Here is a 21,730-nt window from a genome sequence, read left to right as displayed (position 1 = left end):
CGGCTGGCTGAGCGCTCTGTGGACGTTACCGCTACATCACACTGTTATCACAGAGCGGGACACACAGACAACCTCCATGAAAGGACCGTCCCCCCCCTGCTGCTGCTGCTGCTGCTGCTGCAACTGCAACAATAAATAAAACACTCCCAACAACTCGAGGAGCTACCTGAAACACCGAACAGGAGGCATTTGGAGGTTTTTTTTGCGTCTGGTGTTGTATCCTGCTCGGTGGTTCGCTTTGCATGGCTCTTCGCAGGGATGCCATGAAAATCAGACCGGCCGACTGAGAGAGACCGCTGCTGCTCCTCGCTTTTCACGGACACGGCGGCGGCGGGCGGCGGGCGGTGGGAGTGGAGGTGGAGGACGATGGATTCCGGTAGAAAGATCCACATTAGGTAGCGGGCGACGAAGATCCACGGAGAGCTGAACGTCTCTGCTGCACAGTGAAGCCGTCTGAAAAAGATGGATTTCAGCCTGCTCCGGAGAATCATCAGCAGATACGTAAGGCCCCCCCCCCCCCCTCACCTCGCCTGTCAACACTGTCACACAAGTGTAGCTCTGTGACCTGCATGTGCTGCAAAGATATCATGCATTCTACCTGTTTTATTTCTATCATGTTGCCACTCCATCTTCACTAGATTATGTGTTGCATATTTTGTTGTTGTTGCACAAATTGCATTCAAAAGCGTGACTAATCAAACACCTCTCTGATGATAAACATTGCACTCGAGCTGCTTTGGCAGGCCGTCCACGGTGGGCTTTTTTTTTTTTTTTTACAATGTTGTTTTTGTGGGACTGAATGGGGAATGTGCCAGTAGCTACAGATGCTGTGATGGCTGGTGAATGCGTGGAATAGGAATGAACTTGGCTGGCCCAGTTCTGTTGCTTTCATAGTGAGCTACTACAAGCATGCATACTAAACTATCTCCTCATGGCTTGCAGTATTGCCCTGCATGGTCTGCAGGGGGGGGGGGGGGGAGATAAATCCCAAACAGAAACAGAAACTGGCCTTGCAGGAACTCATTCTGCAGCACGAGTTTGTGAACTTAAACATTCTTTTAGCAATGTTGTGCAGGTTTAACTAGAGTAAAAGCCCTCTTATTCCCATGGCTGTCCAACTGTCAATTAAGTCAGAAAGACATTAAACATTGTTGTTACATTGGACCTAGGGCTGGGCGATATATCAAGTTTTTAAGATATATCGATATATTTTCAATCAAGATAAAAGGTAAGACAATATCGTTAATATCCATATAGTTTATGTTGCATTAAAATAATGTTATACGCGTCTTCTGTAGAGCTCATCTCACTGTCGCTCTCTCTCTCTCTCTCTCTCTCTGAGCCAAACTCAACAAACTAAATGGATAACAAAACACACAACTGTGTTTATTTTGTTATGCAGAAAATTAATTAACTTCACAAACAGGTCGTCTATTTTCATGAACATGTTGAACTTGTGCGACTCACTGTTAATAAAAGACATATCGATATATGTCGAGTATCGCCATTCAGCGAAAAAATATCGAGATATGAGTTTTGGTCCATATCGCCCAGCAAATTGGAGCCTTAAAAAAAGTACTGCCTGACCGATGTTGGATATTTAGAGCGGATACAGGTACAAACTTCAGACAGAAGATATCACCAATATGGTGACAGATGAAGTGAATATCTGTAGATAAGTGCTTTCTAAGTGCTTTGTGATATAAGCATGCATACTAAACTATCTTCATGGGCTGCGGTTTTTCCTGGTCTGCAGAGGGAATAAATCCCAATCAAGACTAGAGGCCTCGCAGGGACTCACTCTGCAGTGCTTGTTGTCGTTTGTGTATTTTATTGTGACGCGTCCAGCTTTATAGAGTGAGAGAAGTTTAGCAGGTTTAAAGAGGTCATATTCTGCCCTTTTTGGGGTTCGTATATTTAATCTATGTTCCTACTTTTGTACGTTCACAATAGCTAAAGTCCGAAAAAAGTGTCTGTTTTCATGTACTGCTCCTCCTTGCTCCCTCTACGCTCTGAGTCCGTCAGCTACGCTCTGTTGAGCCCACACTGTTAGACCCAACGTGGGCCAAGTCTGCTCTGATTGGCCTGCCGATCCGCTCTGTCGTTATTGGTCAGTTGCTCAGCACGCGTCTCTGAAATTTCAACATGAGCTGCTGGTCTTGCCACAACGAGCCAATGGACTTTGATCAGTGATCTCACACTGACAATGACGTCGGACTGACAAATTTTTATCGAGGGGGGCTAGAACCGAGCGTTACATGTGGCTAATGCTACAGCTAACAGGAGGAGGTAGGAGAAGCCGTGTTTCCACGGACTTTGAATATTTGCACATAGATGTGCCTAAACATGCACAGGACACTTGGAAAACACACTAAAGAGCATATAAAACCAGAAAAAGCAGAATATGGGACCTTTAAGTAAAACATCTGTTGTGGCCAAATGACCATATGAATTATTTACAGTTAAAAAATAGAAAAGAGCCAAACATTAATGAATTTAGAATTATTTGTTTATATTATTGTTTATTCTGGCTTATTTTGGTTTTACCTTTTGTTAATTGATTTGGGGGTATTTGTGCGTTATGTCTCCCTCTTTGGGGGCGGAGCCGTGGCGTATCGGCAGTGTAATTTAAGTTGATTGAGGACGCCTGGGGTGAGAGTGAGAGTGGGGAAGCGGAACAGGTTTTTGGAGTGCAAAGGGCCGCTTAGGATATATACGTGATCTGATTTGTTTATTTTATTTTGTGAAGTTGAGTTTTTTGCTGAAAAGTTTTCTTATAAGTCGACTTTGGATCCGCGGCTGCCTTTTGTTTTTATTTTGACAGCGTGTTAAACCCGCTCAGCAATGGCTTACCTAATTGATTTTGTTTGAAGCCATCACCACATCACTTAAAGACTGAGTCCTGCACGGCCTGATCACTAACTGTGATCAGGGATCTTCCTGTTAGCAGCAAACACCTACTTGAGAAGAGAAGATGATGTTGGGCTGTAACTGTATCACTTGGTGGGTCTGGTCTGAACAGCCGCTGCCATCATCAGGATAGCCTCTGCTTATCCGCCAGAGCAGGAAGCAGCTGGTCAATGGGCGGCTGAATTAGAGGGGAAAAAGTGTCTAGTGGGAACCAACTGTGACAGGTCTGGTGATGGTCATCAGACTGGGCACCTCTGGCGCGTTGTGACATCCGCTGTATACAGTCTGCAACCCTTTCACCTGAACTTAAACCCGGCTCAGGTGCTGTGGCGGTAACTATCAGTTTGGGAGCGTGTGTGTGTCCATGCTGTTGTGTCTATTTTCATGTGTGTTTTTGTAGCAGGCGAGTGACAGTGTGTAGCGAGCTTGACGGATGCTCCATCAGGGGAAATCAGATCCACGAGTGAGGGTCGGAGAGCAAGGGTCATTGAACACGCCCCTCATTTTTCACCCCGCCGTCACCCTGTAACATCATGAAGCAGACGAGGGATTAATCATTGATTCAATTATCCCGATATTGATTCAGAAGCAGGGGGATGTTTGATGTATATGTGGCCCTCTATTACTTGTGTATTGCCTTATTAACCCGCCATATACTCCGAACAGCTGCTACTGTAATGAGGCTACATAGAAGAACAAACATTACATCATGCACGGTTATTAGCGTGATCAGCAAAGGCGCCCGGGTCGTTTCTCTGAACACAGAGGGCAGTAAAGTCTCAACGAAGGTCACGCCCGCCTCCCATACTTTCATGGGGGAAAAAAAATATGCTGTTCTTGGATATTAAAGTAAAGCTCCCCGGCCATGAAAGAATAATCTTAGATTGTGGCCACTCGGAGCAGTTAATGAGCCTTTCATTTCAGAGCTTGTTGCCTTATTATGGGCCGTGTGACCTTGTCCTTGATGTATTTTTGTATGAAGAATGTTAGTGGTCAGTTTGGTCGTAAGGCCACGTCAACACTGTTTTGCTTGGTTTTTGATATTGACATAATTCCATTAAGGTTTTCACTGTTAATCATGGAGTTTGTTTACACCATCCAACTGCTGTCAAGAAGACAGAGAGACATTCAATATTTGGTATTGAAAAATAGGAAATAAAAATCGAGTCTAACCTGTAAAGCACATTTTGGAAATTATACTAGACCAATTTTTTTAGGGCAATAAAGTACACCAACAAAGTATTTGGAGGCAGATATAAAACATGTTTAAACTGGAATGAATAAAGACAAGAGCCTGATAATATCGGCCGATATTAACATATCCAGTGACTATCGGTATCGGCTAATTTTATCTCTGATAGGCGCCGATATTACCAGATTTATTCTCCAATTAAATAGCATTTCATATGAGTTTCATTGTATTAAACTAGCAGTTCTCCTTCACCAGCAGGGTGTGCTTTATGGATTACAACAAGCATCATTACTCTCCAGAGTGTCAAGTGGTGAAGCATGTACCGGTATGCGCACTTATTTTACAGTTGAGTGACCATCTTGTCTTCATTTTATATATCCTTTCCACAAGTGAATGATAATTGCATTCGAGGGATCAACACAATAAATGTGTGTATCCATATCTGTCAATCACTACAGATAGGAAACAGATCTAAGAAAGATATCGGCCGATATATTTCTCCCCCCAATATCGATATCAGTATCGGCCCTAAAAATCCCGTATCGGTCGGGTCCTAATAAAGACCTACTGTAGTGGAATGTGTGTTGATTTATCATTGATGTATGAAAATAAATTTACTCAGAAGGCTGTTTTCTTAAACCAAAAAAGTATTACTAAGAATATATGGCATCCATATACATTATTAACCAATTCTAGTGGATCACCATCTGCCCAGCCTTATGCCTTGATACATGTGCTGCAGACGGTGCTGAGAGTATTTTTAAACATCTGAGTCGAGACACGCTCCATGGACCAACTAACACACAGCACTATAATCAACATAAGCATTATTTACTTTATTATATCTTCAGAAAAATAGTTTTCATAAAGCCTCCAATAAATGAACAAAAAACACTGATTTAGATATTTATGTGAGAGGAACATATTGGTTGATTAAGACATTATTTTGGCTCTTTTAAAAACATGCAAACAAAATTTTAATTGTATGATTTTTTTTAAGCACGCAGTCGGGTCAAAGGTATCCTAAAAAGCCTAAAAAACATTATTTTGCAGTCGTTCAAGAGGCAACTGTGTTCCAACAAGACTTTCGTTCACTATTTGAGTTCAATGATTTTGCCGTTTTTACAACTTCTTCCTTGTTATTCAAGCGAGTGTAAACTGTTAAGACTTTATTACCCGTTCAAAGATATCTCTGTATAAAGTTGAGCACTTTTTTTTCATAGATTTTTTTCTGAGGCATCCTTACCTCCTTTGGGCCTCAAAAGTAAACTGGTGAATTTTGCCTGTGCGTTAAGAGTAAACTGTCTTTTTTTTGGTGTAAAAGTAAGGTGTCATGGTGTTCTGCAGAGTGTGAAGTTTATATGCATCACACTTTATTGCGTAATAAGCTAACACTTAAAAAAACGTTTTACCCCTCAGTAGGCAAAAGAGAAGCACTTATCCTAAATGCAAGAAGATATATTGTATAACAGGCGTGTTTGCATGTTCACTTTTGTTCTGAGCAGACTCTGGGCCAGGAGCTGACCGGAAAGAGATATTACGAATAATGAAATAGATCTGCTGAATGACCTCCTGTAGTTTGAACACGTCCTGTAATCGCGTGTGTTTGATGGGTCGGAGTGTGGTCGTCTCCACTCCCTCTTCTCTTTTTGTGGGCCTTTTTGTCGTCTGGTAATAATAGGGATGGCGTGTTGTCTCAGAGTGGCGCAAAGTGTGAGGACTGTGTGAGGTCATGATCTGGATCAGACGGAGGCTGGCATGTGAGTGGGAGTGGGGGGGGGGGTCATCTTAAAGTTACAGCAGGCCTTGTAACTAGGGGCTTGAAAACATTCCCTTTTGAAACTTCTGTTTTTGCTTTCACAACATATTAAAATTTATTTAGATTTTTTAAACATCACAGATTTGCCCGCTGCCTGCCCCTGTCTATCCTCGCTCTACATCCTACCTGTGAACACATGTAAGCTGTTATTCTTGCATGAGACCCCTCATAATCTCAGCAGGTCAAAAAAAAAAAAAGAAAAGCCTCCCTTTCATCTAAAAGGATTGCCAGCAGGTCCGGGGGGGCTTTACAACATTTCTAGCAACTTTACAGCTATTTGAGTCGCCCAGCTGGTGTCGAAAAGGGCAGAAAGCAACCTGCTAGATTACCTTTAGCGACATTAGCTGTCACAAACAGTTACGGGCGGTCTATTCCTGTCTATACCGCCCCGGCCTCGGAGATAGGGGGTCTGTGTGGAGAGATAGTGGCTTAAGGTGACAAAACCACACAGGATTTGTGTTTGGGGTAAAGCGTTGCCAGCTGGCCTGTGTGTTTACATCAGAGGGAATAGCCATGTAACAGCATGGTAGCTCGTAAGAATGATTTAGTCTCACACACTGTGCCCTGGACACAAAAGTTTCAGACGCACCGCTCCGAGCCGGTATTAGGATGTTGTCGTTTTTTTTTTTTAAATGCAGACAAAATGAGAAAGAGGGTTTATTCCTTTTTTTTAGGATTCAGATTATGGTGGCAGGAGGAAAAGAGCGATGAGAGGGAGGGGAAAAAAGAGAAGTAGCACAGCTGGATTAAAGACTTATGTAACAGCTGGATCAAAGCGAGTCAAGAGGGAGAGGAAGCTGGGGCGACAACAGAACACACATTTTTTTTATCATTTTAAAGACTCTTCCCATATAGAGTTGGTGCTCTTTGTTTGGTTTGCAGGTGTGTACTTGTTTGCGTCATCAGGGTGTCTGGCGGGCTTTTGTTGTTCAGACAAAATTTGCAGGATGAGGGTCACCACTTTTTTTCTTCAATTTGTGTTTTTAGTCTGCACCTGTGTAACAACTTCCTTAAAATATGTCTGTAACTGTAAAAAAGGCTGTGAGGTACACTCCACCTTCCTATTTTCCCGACTGCTGCTTTTGAGGTTTACTCTTTCTCACATAGAAGGATTGTCAACAGAGAATACATTCTAAGAAGTATCAGTTGAAACCAAATAAAAACACCAAGAAGATGTTAATACTTCCTGGAATAGTAATATTTCACTTCACTGTAATTTGAATACAGTCCTATCCTATCCCCTCTTATCATATAATATTGCATTTATGATTAAATCCTACCTGTTTTGAGTCTGTACATAATGACGCCAGTGTGCCGGGTCCTGGTTCTTTGCAGTGTGGCTTGCAGACTTGTTGCTATGGCGATTGAAGGCAAACAAGTAGCGGCGGAGTGTATGCTGAACAGGTAGCCTTCTTCCCTCTTTCAGCTGATGAAGGTCTCCAGGCTCCTTCTATCTTGGCTCAACATTGATCCTATTCTGCAGCGCCTATTAATAAGAATATTGAACGGACTAAATGTTCTTACCTTAAAATAACCCCGGAATGATTTTCTCGGCTGCTACAGTGTTATAGTCTTTTTTTTTTTTTTTTCTGTTAGGTTAGTAAAACTGAGCTCATACTTCTTGGTTTCACCGGGTAATTCTTAAATTAGTTTGTAGATGTCTATGTGGCAAGCAAACAAGTAATGAATGAAATATAAATGAGCCTGTAAATCATATTTAAGCAAGAATGTTGTTTATGATCTGCAATATGAAATATGGATGCGACTGGCTCGGGCAACGTGCCTTTCAGATGTTAAGTTGTTGAATTGTTTACATGCAATGTGAAGTTTTGTATCATTTACTGAGCCATCGTGCAAATCACATCTGAGTTGGAGTGTCAATAACATGAGGCGGGCTAATGACGCCACTTCCACACTAAATGAACACACAATATGAGCAAAAAACACAATATGAGCAAAAAACACAATATAATATTAAATACAAAGTAAATAAGCACTAAAAATATTTTAAAAAACTAAGAATGAGAATATATACAACCAGGATTTAACTAATTCTAGTCTTAAATATGAAAGGTTAAATACAACATACTTTGCTGGAGGTAGATGTAAATGAACAGTATTGACATAGGGAGCTGTCTAGAGCCGTGCAATCAGTGATGCATAAGTTAAAGTGCAGGAGTGTAGATTGTGTAAACACTTTGCAATTCAGAAGCACCCCGTGACTACAGGGAGACACTGCAGAGGCTTATCTACGGTGCACATCAAGGGACAAAATAGCATGCCATTAATCCTGATTTCAATATATTAATGCATGAATTTCATAGTTTAATTAATTGCTTTTAGTGACAGCCCTACTTGCAATACAAAACACTATTTGTTACAATTATTATTTTATATTTTCACACAACATTAAATGTTAAACTCCAAATACACACTCTGTCTTACACGTGTGTTGTGTAATCGTGATATGTGTGTGTCAACATCCTCTGCACTGTTAACATGATCATCAGGGAAGAGCGCAGTCAGACGAATTTGATCTGTGAGTTAATTAGCGGCACCTGCTCAACATGCTGTGCGCTTCTGCGGCACAGCGTGGCGGGCCAGTGGGGGGAGGGGGTGGGCCACGACCATTTAATCAGAGCAGTTAATGGTGTGTGCCTTTTATTACATCTCCGGGGTTTAAAAGGAGCTACATCAAGGGTGCAGTGAGGCTGGATTATTAGAGTGCAGGGTCGGGGGCTTTTCCACAATGGAAATATCCACGTCCATTGTCCTGCAAAGTGCAAGAGTAGAAAGCCGTGTTATGAAGCCCGTTACCTCGGTGTAAACTCAGAGTTTAAAGAGTTCAAAACAGTCCTCCTCCCCGTCCAGAGAGTCAACTACGAACATGAAAGTAGAAGTTTCAGTGGTGGGATCATCACTGGTTATCAAATCCATCTCGTCATTATGAATGACTGATGGTGATGTAAGAGCAGCCTCTGTGCTCGGAGGCTGTTTTTAGTGTCGTTAATAAAGACAAAGTCTCGGCGTCCAGCAACCCAACCAGCCAGCCACTTTGGTCTGATGGTGCTGCGGAGTGAAGAGGGAACAGTGGGCCGGGGTTGATACGGATCAGTGAGGATTAATGATCAGATAACTACAAACCACAATGCAATCTCTCTGTGTCTCTCTCCATCCCTCTCTCTCAGTCACACTGTCGGGAGTGTGACACACACACACACACACACACACACACACACACACACACACACACACACACACACGCACACACACACACACACACACACACACACACACACACACACACACACACACACTGGCAGGGGAAGAGGAGAAACTATATTGCGCATCCAAATGAGACAAATGATGAAATAAAGAAATTGAAAATGAAGGAGGAAAATATTTGAAAGAAAGTATGAGCGGAACTATGTTGACCTGATGTATTAACAGAGCTGTGATATGCTTTTAACCATTTTTAATGACTATTGATTGATATATTTAAAACCGGATCGACAGGAAACGTATCATTAAAACCTCCTTTTTTTTTTTTTTTTTTAAGATTTATTTCTGGGCATTTTGTGCCTTTAATGCAGAGATAGGACAGTGGATAGAGTCAGAGATCAGGGAGAGAGAGAGAGAGGGTAATGACATGCAGGTAAGGAGCCACAGGCCAGATTTGAGCCTGGGCCGCCCGCTTGGAGGGCTACAGCCTCTAACCACTGCGCCACCAGCGCCCCTTCTTGTCTGCTTTTATCTGTATAATTAACTTCAACTGAACAATCTTTGGGCTGCACGGTGGTGGTGCAGTAGTTAACGCGGCTCCTGGTTCAAAATCCCCTTCAGACAGGAGTCTCACTGTGTGGGGTACTCCGGCTTCCTCCCATAATCCAAAGACATGCGTAGGTGTGAATATGAGTGTGGCTGGTTGTCTCCGCCCTGTGATTGACTGGTGAACAGTCCAGGGTGTAACCCCGCCTCTCGCCCAATGACAGCTGGGATCGGCTCCAGCCCCCCCCCCCCCCCCCCCCCCCCGAACAGGAAAAGCAGTAAAAAAGCATCCAGATAATGGATGGATTGATAAATATCTGTGGCTTTGTTTGACTATACAAGATTTTCAGGGACCTCTTTACAGTAGTAGTCCGGTCTCTGCGGCAGGTGTGTGCGTGTATGCCAGGCAGTCAATGCACCAGTATGAAATCACAATCTGCACAACAGAGCCGTGCTGAAAGAGAGTGTAACGTGAGTCAAAGCTAACAACAGTTCAGCAGTTCCCTGTTTTCCCACCAATAATTGAGAGCAGAAACAACATTAAAAATGCCTTCAGAACATATCTGATCTTCTGTCATGTTGGATATTTTATACAAAAATTAAGAGATTAACAGAACCAAAGATGAAGCTGTGATGACAATGATTACTTCCTGGGACTTTAAGATATCCATTAAAATCCCAATTGAATAAGTGTAGCAAAATCACATTACATAAAACTTGTGGGACAAAACAATGATGCTTGACAGTCATACATGATTTCACTCTCTTGTAATCAACTGGTATCCTCATTAAACATCCTGATGTCACTGTTTGTTTCCCTCAGTCTAATCATTCAGATGATTCAGAGCCAGACAAAAGAGATATTCCTCCTCATACGTTCTTCATTTTGCAGCCCCACATCAGATCACTGTTCTTTGAACAGAGATAACCGAGTGAGGTTTATTTGTTGTTGATATGCTGCCACTCTTTTCTCTATCAAACTTTCAGAAGAGCACTTTGTTTGCTGCATTATCAGAATCAGAATCTGGGTTTATTGCCAAGTAAATTTTTCACATACAAGGAATTTGACTTGGTGTATTGGTGCTAAACAATTAACAAGGAAATGAAGCAGAACTAGCAGCAACTTAAATAATACAGAATAAGAAGATATTACAATATATACAATAGAATTTAAAAATGTAAAATGTAAAATATAAAAAATAAAAAACAAAATGTACAGAAGGTGCAATGTAGGAGCTGTGCAGTGGACTCTGAGAAAAATAAAAAATCTTAATATGATCAAACATGTTCCAAGGCTTACTATGTAAATGACTCGTCGAACTCCTTTAATCAGAGGAAACATTCTTATAATTTAATCTGAGGAGATGTAAAGTGTTGCTTACCCATCAAGAACTGCTGATGTACCACTACGTACTGTATCGTATGAGCACAAAGAAACTAAATGACAACCGCTAGATTTATACCAGTTGGATCATTTTAACGAGCTACCAGATATTGTTAAACCATGTTTTAGAAACGGGTCCTACGGTGCTGTTTTCCTGCAGGTGAAGTTTTGGTTTGAGGACAGTGAACTTCACACTCGCTGTGACAGATTGTGTGTGTTCATAGTTTATATGTTTTTGGTTTGGACAATTACATTCTCTTGACCCAAACCCCCCCCCCCCCCCCCAATGTAACTCATCTGGACTATGATGTCAGCAACTACAGCTTGTAAGTTTTGATCATAGAGTGAGTCCAAACCCCTTTTTGTCCTTAATACCTTTTGCTCTCCACCAGTGTTTTATTTTAATTGTTCTTAAAGATGAATTCTGTCATTTCTTTTCTTTTGTACCCCTCTCGTGTCCTGCTCCTCCTTGCTCTCTTCTCTCTGCCACTCTTTTTACAGTACACGTAAACTTTCCATCTCCCTCTTTCCGTTTCACTGTACCCCCCCCACCCCCCCTTATGTTTTGGAGGGGTCTCAAGTCGGCTACCACTGTTGGCTCAACTTCTATTTTTATCCCACTGCCAAGCGCCTGTTGATCACTGTGGATAAGTTTAGATCTGTGACGCTGAGATTTTTGCTGCGAGCTTAAACATCTTTTAAATTGTATTTCAGATGTCACTAGGAAGAGTTACACTCCCCTCTGCCTCACCTTTATCTTTATTCTAAACTTAAACAAAGTCTGCACGTCTATTGTAGTGAACTTCTTAAAAAAACGTTTTGGTTTTAGATCTACAAGGTTACAGGGGGGACGTGCGAACATTAAAAGATTTGTTCACTGGCAGCGGTCAGCGACACCTCTGCCAAAAAGTTGAGGACATTTTAAGCAGTGGAGCGCTGCTTCCTCTGAAGTGCTTGTTCCAGAACTTTTCTGCTAATGGTCAACACTTCTGTTTGAGCTGTGTCAGGCAGGCCGCTCTGCCAAAAGGCTACGCTCACACTGACCCACTCAGAGTGAAGCTGTAGGAGCCACGCAGGAAGATGGAAACAAACAGCTGAATGCAGCGGTCTCCTCTGTTTTCCTTGGAAAGCTTTCTTTCCACAGTACTGTGTAAAGAAGGACACCTTGGGAAAATATGTGCTCCCCTAAACTCCCAGAATGCACTCTGTTGTTCCCCCGGGGAGCCACTTAGATCTATAATAGATCAGAGATGATGTGATGCAGGTTTTCAAACACTCTGTCTCTGTCTTTTATCAAGTCACATTGGACTGTTAGAGTCAAACTAAAGAATAACGTTCAGAAGAAATGACAAAAACACTTGTGTGATTCAGTTGATCCCACCTACACACGACAACAAACACACACACACACACACACACACACACACTCATCCTTCAGTCTGAACTCTGAGCTGGTTTATCAAAGAATGTTTCTGAAGTTTCATTTTCAGTTTTTGTGTTTAATTCAGGACAGCTATGACAACATATTTATAATTCATCCAAGATATTTGTTTACTGAGAGGACAGCTGAAAAGAGACTGTGGGGGGGGGAGAGAGGGGGGGGGGGGGGGGGGGGGGTACACACATGCACCAAATAGCAACAGAACCAGTTAAAGTCAAACTTGCAAACCAAGTGCTACAAAGACAGTAGCCTTTGTACACGAGGCACCAAATCTCCCGTCCATTTGCAATTTTTCTTTTAAAGTCTTTATATGTGATTTTCCACTCTTAAATATAATATAAATCAAGTATATCCTCTGAAAATAACTCTGTGAGTCATGACTGTCTACAATGGGTGTAACACCCGAGTCCCACTGTCTGTGATGTTTTCAGAGTTTTCAGAGTCCTATCTTCAGTTTGTTTACATCGCCTGGACGGTCGGCTGACTCCTCCCCTCGTGTATAAAAGTTTTTTAATTGAGGGACTAGAGAAAAGAAGAATAACATACTGTACTCACTGCTTAACTGTGTTTCTAGATCACGCTCATTTCAGGTAAATTTACATGCAGTGTGAAGATACGAGCATAATAAAGATCGCTAGCATTAGCATGCTAACACAACAATGCAGCGCGAGTTGTTTTGGTTTCATGCTGGTGCTCAAGGGCGACACCTGCTGGATCAAAAAAATCGCATATAAAGCCTATAAATATATTCAAGTTATTTTGGTATGAAAGAGAAACGCAGCAGATCATCCTCTTACTGAACGGAAACTTGAATTCTCAACATCTCTGCTTGATAAATAAAAAAAACAACTACTTCTTGCTTTAAGATAAGTGTAAGTTCATGCTGTTCAAGAGTTTTATTTGATCACAATAAGATACATTTATGTTATGTGAGTGAGCTCTTACTCGCTCAGCATGCGTACATGTTACCTGTTGGACGGAGGCCGAGGTATAACTGCGATGCTTTCATGTCAATAATAAACCACTTTGAAGCTGAGCCAGCTTTCAGCTACCCTCAGCTGAATCAGTGCCAGTTTAGTGATGAAGATGTTACTGCTGTTTGGATTTATTTTGGGTTCAAGCGGGACATGATGCAAACACAGTAACTGTGTAACAACTGACTAAAAGCCAATCTGCTCTTTTGTTTAATATTGCACTTCATTTGAACACTGACGTTCCCCACAGTGTCACACTAACGTACCCGGGACTCTTATCACCACTCTCACCCATCATTGACTCCCTGAATCATTTCATACACACTACACTGAATTAACTGTCACTCATGTCATATGACTTGCTAGATGCTTATTTTTATATTTGTTGCAGATCTGTCACTTTATCTCATAACCTGTAACGTTAACTTAAACTTGCAGCATCCTGTATAGTTTTTTGAGTATAGTTTGGATCTTAGTGTGTGTATTTTACTTAATACTTGCTAGTTAAAGGCTTTATATGCGATTTTTTGATCCAGTAGATGTCGCCCTTGAGCACCAGCATGAAACCAAAACAACTCGCGCTGCATTGTTGTGTTAGCATGCTAATGCTAGCGATCTTTATTATGCTCGTATCTTCACACTGCATGTAAATTTACCTGAAATGAGCGTGATCTAGAAACACAGTTAAGCAGTGAGTACAGTATGTTATTCTTCTTTTCTCTAGTCCCTCAATTAAACAACTTTTATACTCGAGGGGAGGAGTCAGCCGGCCGTCCGGGCGATGTAAACAAACTGAAGATAGGACTCTGAAAACTCTGAAAACATCACAGACAGTGGGACTCGGGTGTTACACCCATTGTAGACAGTCATGACTCACAGAGTTATTTTCAGAGGATATACTTGATTTATATTATATTTAAGTGTGAAAAATCACATATAAAGAAAAAAAAAATCCCCTCAATGGCCGCAAACACTTTGGACACCCCTGGCCTAGTGGTTAGGTCGCGCCGCACGTACACAGGCTGTAGTCCTTCAAGCGGGCGTCCTTGGTTCAAGTCCGACCTGTGGCTCCTTTCCGTCGCATCGTTCCCCACCGTCTCTCTCCTCGATTTCCTGTCCTGTACATTTCTCTACAAAAAGAAAATTGCATACATCAGATGGCCTGCGGTACAAAAAAAAGACATCTTGTACAGTTCATGTTTTGATTGTGCGGTCACTAACAGTCAGGGTGTAAAGAGATGTGTGTTGTGATTTGAAGGTGGAAGTGAGTGTGGATGACTCAGTGTAATGTTGGATCGTTTTAGATCTGATGATGTACGCCTAATGGTAAAAAGCTCTTGAGACTGAACCGTGTGAATTAACCCCGTTTCTCTCCCTACCTGTATTGCTATTTATATCTCCCCATAAATCTCTCTCTCTCTCGCTCTTTGTCAGTGTGTGGGGGAGGAGATCTGGGTGGACAGCCGGACGGTGTACATCGGGCATAAAGAACCCCCGCCGGGAGCCGAGGCCTACATCCCTCAGCGTTACCCCGACAACCGCATCGTCTCCTCCAAGGTGAGCGATTCCACGGCCCCTGTGTGCGAGTCAGTGCCGAGGCATTGTTTGTCATCACGCCGCTCTTCTTTTTGTTTCGTATTGAGACAACCATGTAATCTCTTTTGTGAACATGTTTTTCAAGGATGACACATTTTTACTTTTCCTTGTGTTCTTCAAAGCAGTGCGTCACCAGTTCTCCTGCCAGAGGGGCTGGAGGATGATACGCCTTTGTTTCCCCTTCTCCTTCTCCTTCTGTGTGTGTGTGTGTCTGTGTGTGTCTGTGTGTTAAGTGTGTGTGTTAAGTGTGTGTGTGTGTGTGTGTGTGTGTGTGATAGTAATGCTGCTGTCTCTTTTTCTCACAGTACACCTTCTGGAACTTTGTGCCCAAGAATCTATTCGAGCAGTTCAGAAGAATAGCAAACTTCTACTTCCTGGTCATATTTCTGGTCCAGGTGAGTTTTTTTTTTTTTTTTTTTTTTTTAATAAAACAATAAGCAGTGTTAACTTTTCCACCTCTCTTTGATACATTTGTAATCTGAAACCTTAAAGAAATACCCTCCAAGCTTTCCATTTGTTCAAAACAGCAACAAAAAAACATCCTAAACCTCTCTGGGTGTGTAAAAAAAAAAAAAAAAAAAAAAAGGCAATTTGAGCACGAGCCAATTAAAGAAGAGCTGATGTAAGCTGGAGTCAACATGATTTCAACAACAACATAATTAAAATATTCATCAATAAACGCAACACACTCCTCACCATTCACCCACACTTAAACACACACACCGACAAAAACAAGAATTAGAAACGTATGATTATAATAATGATCAAATATTAACAGTAGAACCCTTCCCCTGACTCTTAAGTTATCTTGACGAGGATTTCCAACATCATTTTAATTTGCCGACATCAGATTATCTCATGTTATGTTGAAACGATGAGTGGTGGACTGCTCAGTGTCCGTCCGTCCGAATCAAAGTCAAAGAGACACAACTTTTTCCTTGAGCCACTTACAGTGCACCCAAACGTTGAGTAATCACGCAAGGACAAATTCATCACAGACGAGGAGGGAAGAAGAGGACACAACAATATCTTCACTGGCCCCAAGTTGACCAGAGTGTGTCACTTCCTGCGGCCACGGCCTGCGTGTCTGTGTGCCGTGTGGTTTTATCGGTTGTGTGTGAAATACTGCACCTGCTGAGTGGGAAGAAGAAGGCATGGCAGACAGGAGGGATGTTGTTCTCTTAAGACTTAAAATGTTCTTATAACTTCTAACAACTACAAATAAACTGCTTTAAGAATATTTGTTACACAGTTAAATACTTGATTCTGATTGGCCTGACTAATGAAGAGACATAACAGTTGTCATAAAGAGCAGACCATTGCTCGGTGCACAGCTCTGGCGACTCTCGAGCAGTGGTTCTCAACTGGTGGGTCGGGACCCAAAAATGGGTCGCGATTGTACGCCTGGGAAAAAAATGGTGTCAAAAAGTGCTTTTTAAAACATGTGTGTTTTATTCCATTTCTTTGGTTCTGCAACATGTTTTTCATGAAATTAATCTGATTGGTTGAAAAATTTGCAGAAATTTGGCTCTCAATTCTTTCTGTGAAGGAGTTGGTAGTGGGGTCCTGAAGCAAGTAACCACTTTGAGAACCACTGCTTTAGAGCAGTGGTTCTCAAAGTGGGGGTCGGGACCCCCTGGGGGGTCGCGAGACACTGGGAGGGGGGTCGCGGGTTGCCTTGCGAAAACAAATGCAAACTGGAAATGACTTGAAATTACATATTTTACCTATTATTGTGAAATTACATACAAAACTGTTGTTCAATTAGTTTAAGGCTGCTGTATTTTTTTATTGTTGTTCTAATGTCAGTGTTCGGATAGGCCCATTAGTGCGTGCTGCTGTGTGCACCGTTATGCTTTAACCACTTCCAGGGACAGAAGGGGTCCCCGGTCCTCGTTATTTTGGGGGTCGCGGGATGAAAAGTTTGGGAACCTCTGCTTTAGAGGACTAAGTGAAATCAGTTTAATCCCTGCACATGAGTCTATTTAATTTGATGGTGTCCAGTTTACTTTGCAATAAAAAGAGGAAAAGCGGAGAAAAGGCATTAAAAGACGCAAAAACTAAACCTCATCTCACTTCACAAGCAGTGTAAAGGTTCAGTTTGATTTGATGCAACAGCAAAGTCAGCTCATTTTAAGAAAGCTGCAAAGCTCTAACTGTACATTTGTGTACTCTCACAGAGTCTCTTCTGTTAATGCAGATAGAGGAAATCAAACAAGATTCAATTACATGGATACTTGAACTCTGCTAGATTGCAGCTTGTTTCCTTATTACAGAATCTTCTCCCTGCTGCACTTCCTTACTCAGCGTTACATTTATCGGCTTCCTCTCCTCCCCCCCCCCCTTCTCTCATCCTCCCTTCATCCTCACCCCCTCCTGCATCTTCCTCCCCACTTCGCAGCTCATCATCGACACCCCCACCAGCCCCGTCACCAGCGGCCTGCCTCTCTTCTTTGTTATCACCGTCACCGCCATAAAACAGGTAAGCTGCACCACACATAAACATGCGCTCGCGTTTCCAGGAAATGATTGCTCCCCTTCACACACACACACACACACACACACACACACACACACTCCCGGGCCTCAATTACACACTCTCTCTCTCTACTATCGGGGCCGCTCTGTTCATCTGTATATACACATTCCACTCTCGGCGAAAAGGACATGCCATTGAATATGTCTGGTGATGTGAGAAATATGATAATGAATGGTCTCCTCTGTTAATCACTCTAGCTGAGGATCCCAGGCCCCTGGGAGATGCAATCCCCCCTCTGCTACGTCCAGCTACAGAGGGATGGGGTACTATCAGTGATAGATGGAGCTGCTCTAGCTAAGGAAGCCAGAGCGTTACCGGGACATAAATCTAAAACATGACATGTTGGCTAGAAATCCAGGAAACAGGTCACTAAGCTCGGGGAGCACAATGCTAATTAATTACCGAGTATGACTTTCACCTCTCTCCTCCCCCCCCACCCCCCACCCCCTCTGATCTCGCACTCTGCTCTGGCCCCCGATTCTCTCTGCGCAATAATCTATACCCTTTGTTTCCTGCTGCCAACAAACACATTGGCTCTCTCTTTGTTTCAACAACCCCCCCCCCCCCCCCCCCCCCCCAACTCAAAGTCTTGTTCTCTATCCCCTATTTTTTTGTGTGCGTCTCTCTCTCAGGGCTATGAGGACTGGCTCAGGCACAAGGCTGACTGTTCTATAAACGAGTGTCCGGTGGACGTGGTGCAGCAGGGGAAGGTGGCGAGGACGCAGAGTCACAAGCTACGGGTAAGAATGGCCTCATTAGAGCAGCACAGCACCTGAGGCCACAAAAGCGAGCTGCTGCATAGCTCAATTCCCCCCCCCCCTTTCCTGTCTTCTGCAGCCCCTCCTCTCTAACTTTTTTTTTTTGGCTTCCTGTCTTGCTCTCTCTCTCTCTCTCTCTCTCTCTTTTGACTTTCCAACCAATTAATTGCCCTGAAACTGTAGTAGAGGAACAGTGACAGTGTCCCCTGGAGCACCCTGCTTGAGTCCCCTTCTGAAAATGAACAGGACGGATGTATTTCAAAAGTTCAGTAACTCCCGTCGTCATGCCTTGATGTTATCTCGTGACTTTCTGATGCATCAGCAGATAATTGTTTGCCAGGGTGGCTCAGTGTCATTCTTGGAAATGCCTCGTCATCCATTAGACATATCAAATCTCATCTATGATTACTATTTATGGGAGTCATGTGTTGTTTTGGCAATAATATAAATGATATGGGCATCTTGTCTATATAGTAGTGTCTATTGTTAATGATGAATTCTCTATTTTATAGAAATTCATGTTGATTGGACATTTCGTCATCTTGATCATCAGCTATTGAAAATGCAATTTTTATAAAGGTCAAATATTATTCAAAATACACTTTACCATGTTTTCAAACACCTGTATGTGTCCCTTGACTCAACAAGCCCCCCAATTGTAAGAGAAGTCCATCCTCTCCATCTTTTGCCTGCTCCACTTTTCAGAAAATGTGTGTTCAAACAGTCTGTTTGGAGATTATCCCCTTGTGACATCACAAAGAGCAGTGACCCCCTCCCCCAGGTGGGTGACACTCCCACAGCTAGGTGTTTGTTCTGCCCTCTGAGTCTGCCTTCTCATCGAAACCATTAGGGCATGGAGCGCAAAAGCCCAAGCCTCCCAAGCCCTTACAGAGAGGGGGCGTGGTCAGACGCAGTTTATTTGCATTTAAAGGTACAGACACAGAAACAGCCTGTTCTGAGCAGGGCTGAAATAGAGGGGTTTATAGGCATGATCAAATACAGGATCAGAGCGGATTTTTGGCGAGAAACATGTTTTTGGGAGCCTTTGAGACTTATTTAAACTTGTTGAAAACGAGTATAATATGTTACCTTTAATGGTTGAATACACTTTTTAAACATCCTGGCACCTTAGTTTTTGCCAGACACTTGGAAGTATTGCATTTGTTGTGTTACATTTTTAAGTTTCATAACGGCATGGCAGTGATTGGTAGGTGGAATCAAAATAAGGATGTGGGACTCAAAGACAACGAGCTGTAGTGCACAAAATACCAACCAATTAAAAGTGAAAATTGCTGGCAGTCTATTAAATAATTATCAAGATACACTATGTAAGTCTTAAAACTTCTTTAAAAAGCTATGAGTTTAAAGAATAGCACGACACCTTTAAAGCTCCTGTGATGAACTTTGGATTCCTGTCAATTTTGGGCGTCCCCTTATCCTTATAAGAAACCTCTTATCTCTTTTCTGATTTTTGTCAAGGAAATCCTGCATTATTTAACAGTCGAGTGCACAAACTCATCCAGAATCTTTGCTGTGGGACACAAATTGCTGTTTTGGCAGCAGTTTGAAAACGTGGTCAGAAAATAACTATAAAGAAACAGTTAATCTTGTGTGTGTGTGTGATGGTCCCATTTGATTTTGTGGCTCATGAAGACACATCAGTATTCACTTCAGTCTGTTTCATAACCAGCCAAGAATGTCCTCATAGTAGCTTTAATGGACGGGTCATACATTTCCCAGACTGATCAACACAGTGAAGTATTTTCAATGGCTGCAAGTTCAATAAGACCACCATTAATATTGTCTTGCTTTTATTAGTCGTCCTTTTCCTGGCAGCAGACGTAGGGATCACATGAGCCAGCTTCACTGTGCCAACACATTACTCTGCAGAAATCTCATATCACCCCAGCGTGAATGAAAGGAGACGTGCTGAGCTCAGCAGCTCCTATGTAGATGTAAAGATAGTAGATACAGGCTATTTCAGGCTAGTTTCACCATTGTGTCGGAGGGTATATAACAGGGTGCAGGTACATTTAATTTCTGCTGCAGCTGCTACTCCTGTCAAGTGTGCAGAGACTTGAGTGGGATCAGCTGCCTAGAGTATACAGTAATATGTTTTTTGTTGCAATAGCGGTTTATTTTTACTGAGTGTTATTGGTAGTGTTGCATTTTTTTTCAACATCAAAAATGCACAAAATCTCTCCCTCTATTTCTTTTGTCACTGTCTCTCCACCTGTCTCTCTCGTGGTACCTTCTGTCTCTTTCCTTCTCCGTCTGTCTTTTTTTTTTGTACCAAGGTTTCTCACAGCCGTAGATCAAACACAAAAGGATTAAGAGTCGTGAATTGGGAGCAGGAATAATGATGAGTATATTAATCATGCAAAATCAGAGAGCCCTGTGTCATGTGTACGGTCACCGTGGAGACGGGATTTATCAGAGCTTAAGCTGCTCCGCTAGAATAATCCGTTACGCAACTTCTCAATCCTTTGACAAAAAAAAAAAAAAAAAAAAAAGAAAAGAAGAGGAATGGTAAAAGGGTGAGCAGACGATTTCCCCCCGCAGGTCTGTTTCTTTGTCTGGTACTCTCCGTGTTTACATACAACCTCTCGTCAAAATAACAGAGCTCATTTATTATTAAAGGGTGGTGTGTGTCTGTCTCCGTCAGGTGGGGGACGTCGTCATCGTGAGGGAGGACGAGACTTTCCCCTGCGACCTCATCCTGCTCTCGTCCAGCCGCCATGACGGGACCTGCTACGTCACCACTGCCAGCCTGGACGGGGAGTCGAGTCACAAGGTGCCGAGAAGAGTGCACGACTGTCATTGGATATATTTCTGAACTTTAAATCCATTTAAACTTCAACAGGAAGGAGTTATGACTCCGGACGTCTTTAAAGGCTTCATTTAAAGTTTTTAATAAACTTTTTTTTTTTTGTAGCAAATATACCAACACTGAAATGTCCAGTCCTTTATTTCTGAACTACGCTGGGTTCATCTGATTTTCTTAACACAACTAGAATTTGTAGTTGTCCCCTTGACAACAGGCTTCAGTGTCCTGTTTCTAATTCACTCCGTTTAAGAGTGAAGAAAGCTCAACAAGCGATATTCACTTTGTATGTCTTTATGCCTTTGTTTGAAGCAGATTTTAACTAGTTATAAATAAGTTATTCATAGGATTAAAAAACTGAAAATAACAAGTCAGTTCATTTAATAGCAAAATAATTAACTCTTTATCGATTGATGCTGAGCTACAGTTACAGGATTGTTTTCATTATTTATTCATCTGTTGATTATTTTTTTTGATTTAGCATCTAACTTTATTGATACATTGTTTGAAATTCTTCCACTTTTT

The 21,730-nt window shown here is 42.2% G+C and overlaps 1 protein-coding gene across 6 annotated transcripts in view; it reads left to right on the top strand.

Annotated features, from left to right (window-relative positions):
- LOC132986720 (phospholipid-transporting ATPase IH-like) overlaps positions 1–21,730 on the top strand; it is a 50,583-nt gene continuing 28,853 nt past the window's right edge. For 2 of the 6 annotated variants that reach the window (XM_061053318.1, XM_061053317.1), the window contains exons 1-6: positions 8–501; positions 14,923–15,045; positions 15,390–15,479; positions 17,486–17,566; positions 18,256–18,363; positions 21,047–21,175. In XM_061053318.1, the coding sequence (XP_060909301.1) occupies positions 463–501; positions 14,923–15,045; positions 15,390–15,479; positions 17,486–17,566; positions 18,256–18,363; positions 21,047–21,175 (570 nt within the window). In that variant the 5' untranslated portion in view covers positions 8–462. Of the gene's footprint in view, positions 502–14,922; positions 15,046–15,389; positions 15,480–17,485; positions 17,567–18,255; positions 18,364–21,046; positions 21,176–21,730 lie in introns of all 6 variants that reach the window. The other 4 variants (XM_061053315.1, XM_061053313.1, XM_061053316.1 and 1 more) reach the window with 4 other exon arrangements.

The sequence above is a fragment of the Labrus mixtus genome, chromosome 13 (genome assembly GCF_963584025.1).
Source record: "Labrus mixtus chromosome 13, fLabMix1.1, whole genome shotgun sequence".
Lineage (NCBI taxonomy): Eukaryota > Metazoa > Chordata > Actinopteri > Labriformes > Labridae > Labrus > Labrus mixtus.
This window is presented reverse-complemented; position numbering and strand designations above follow the sequence as displayed.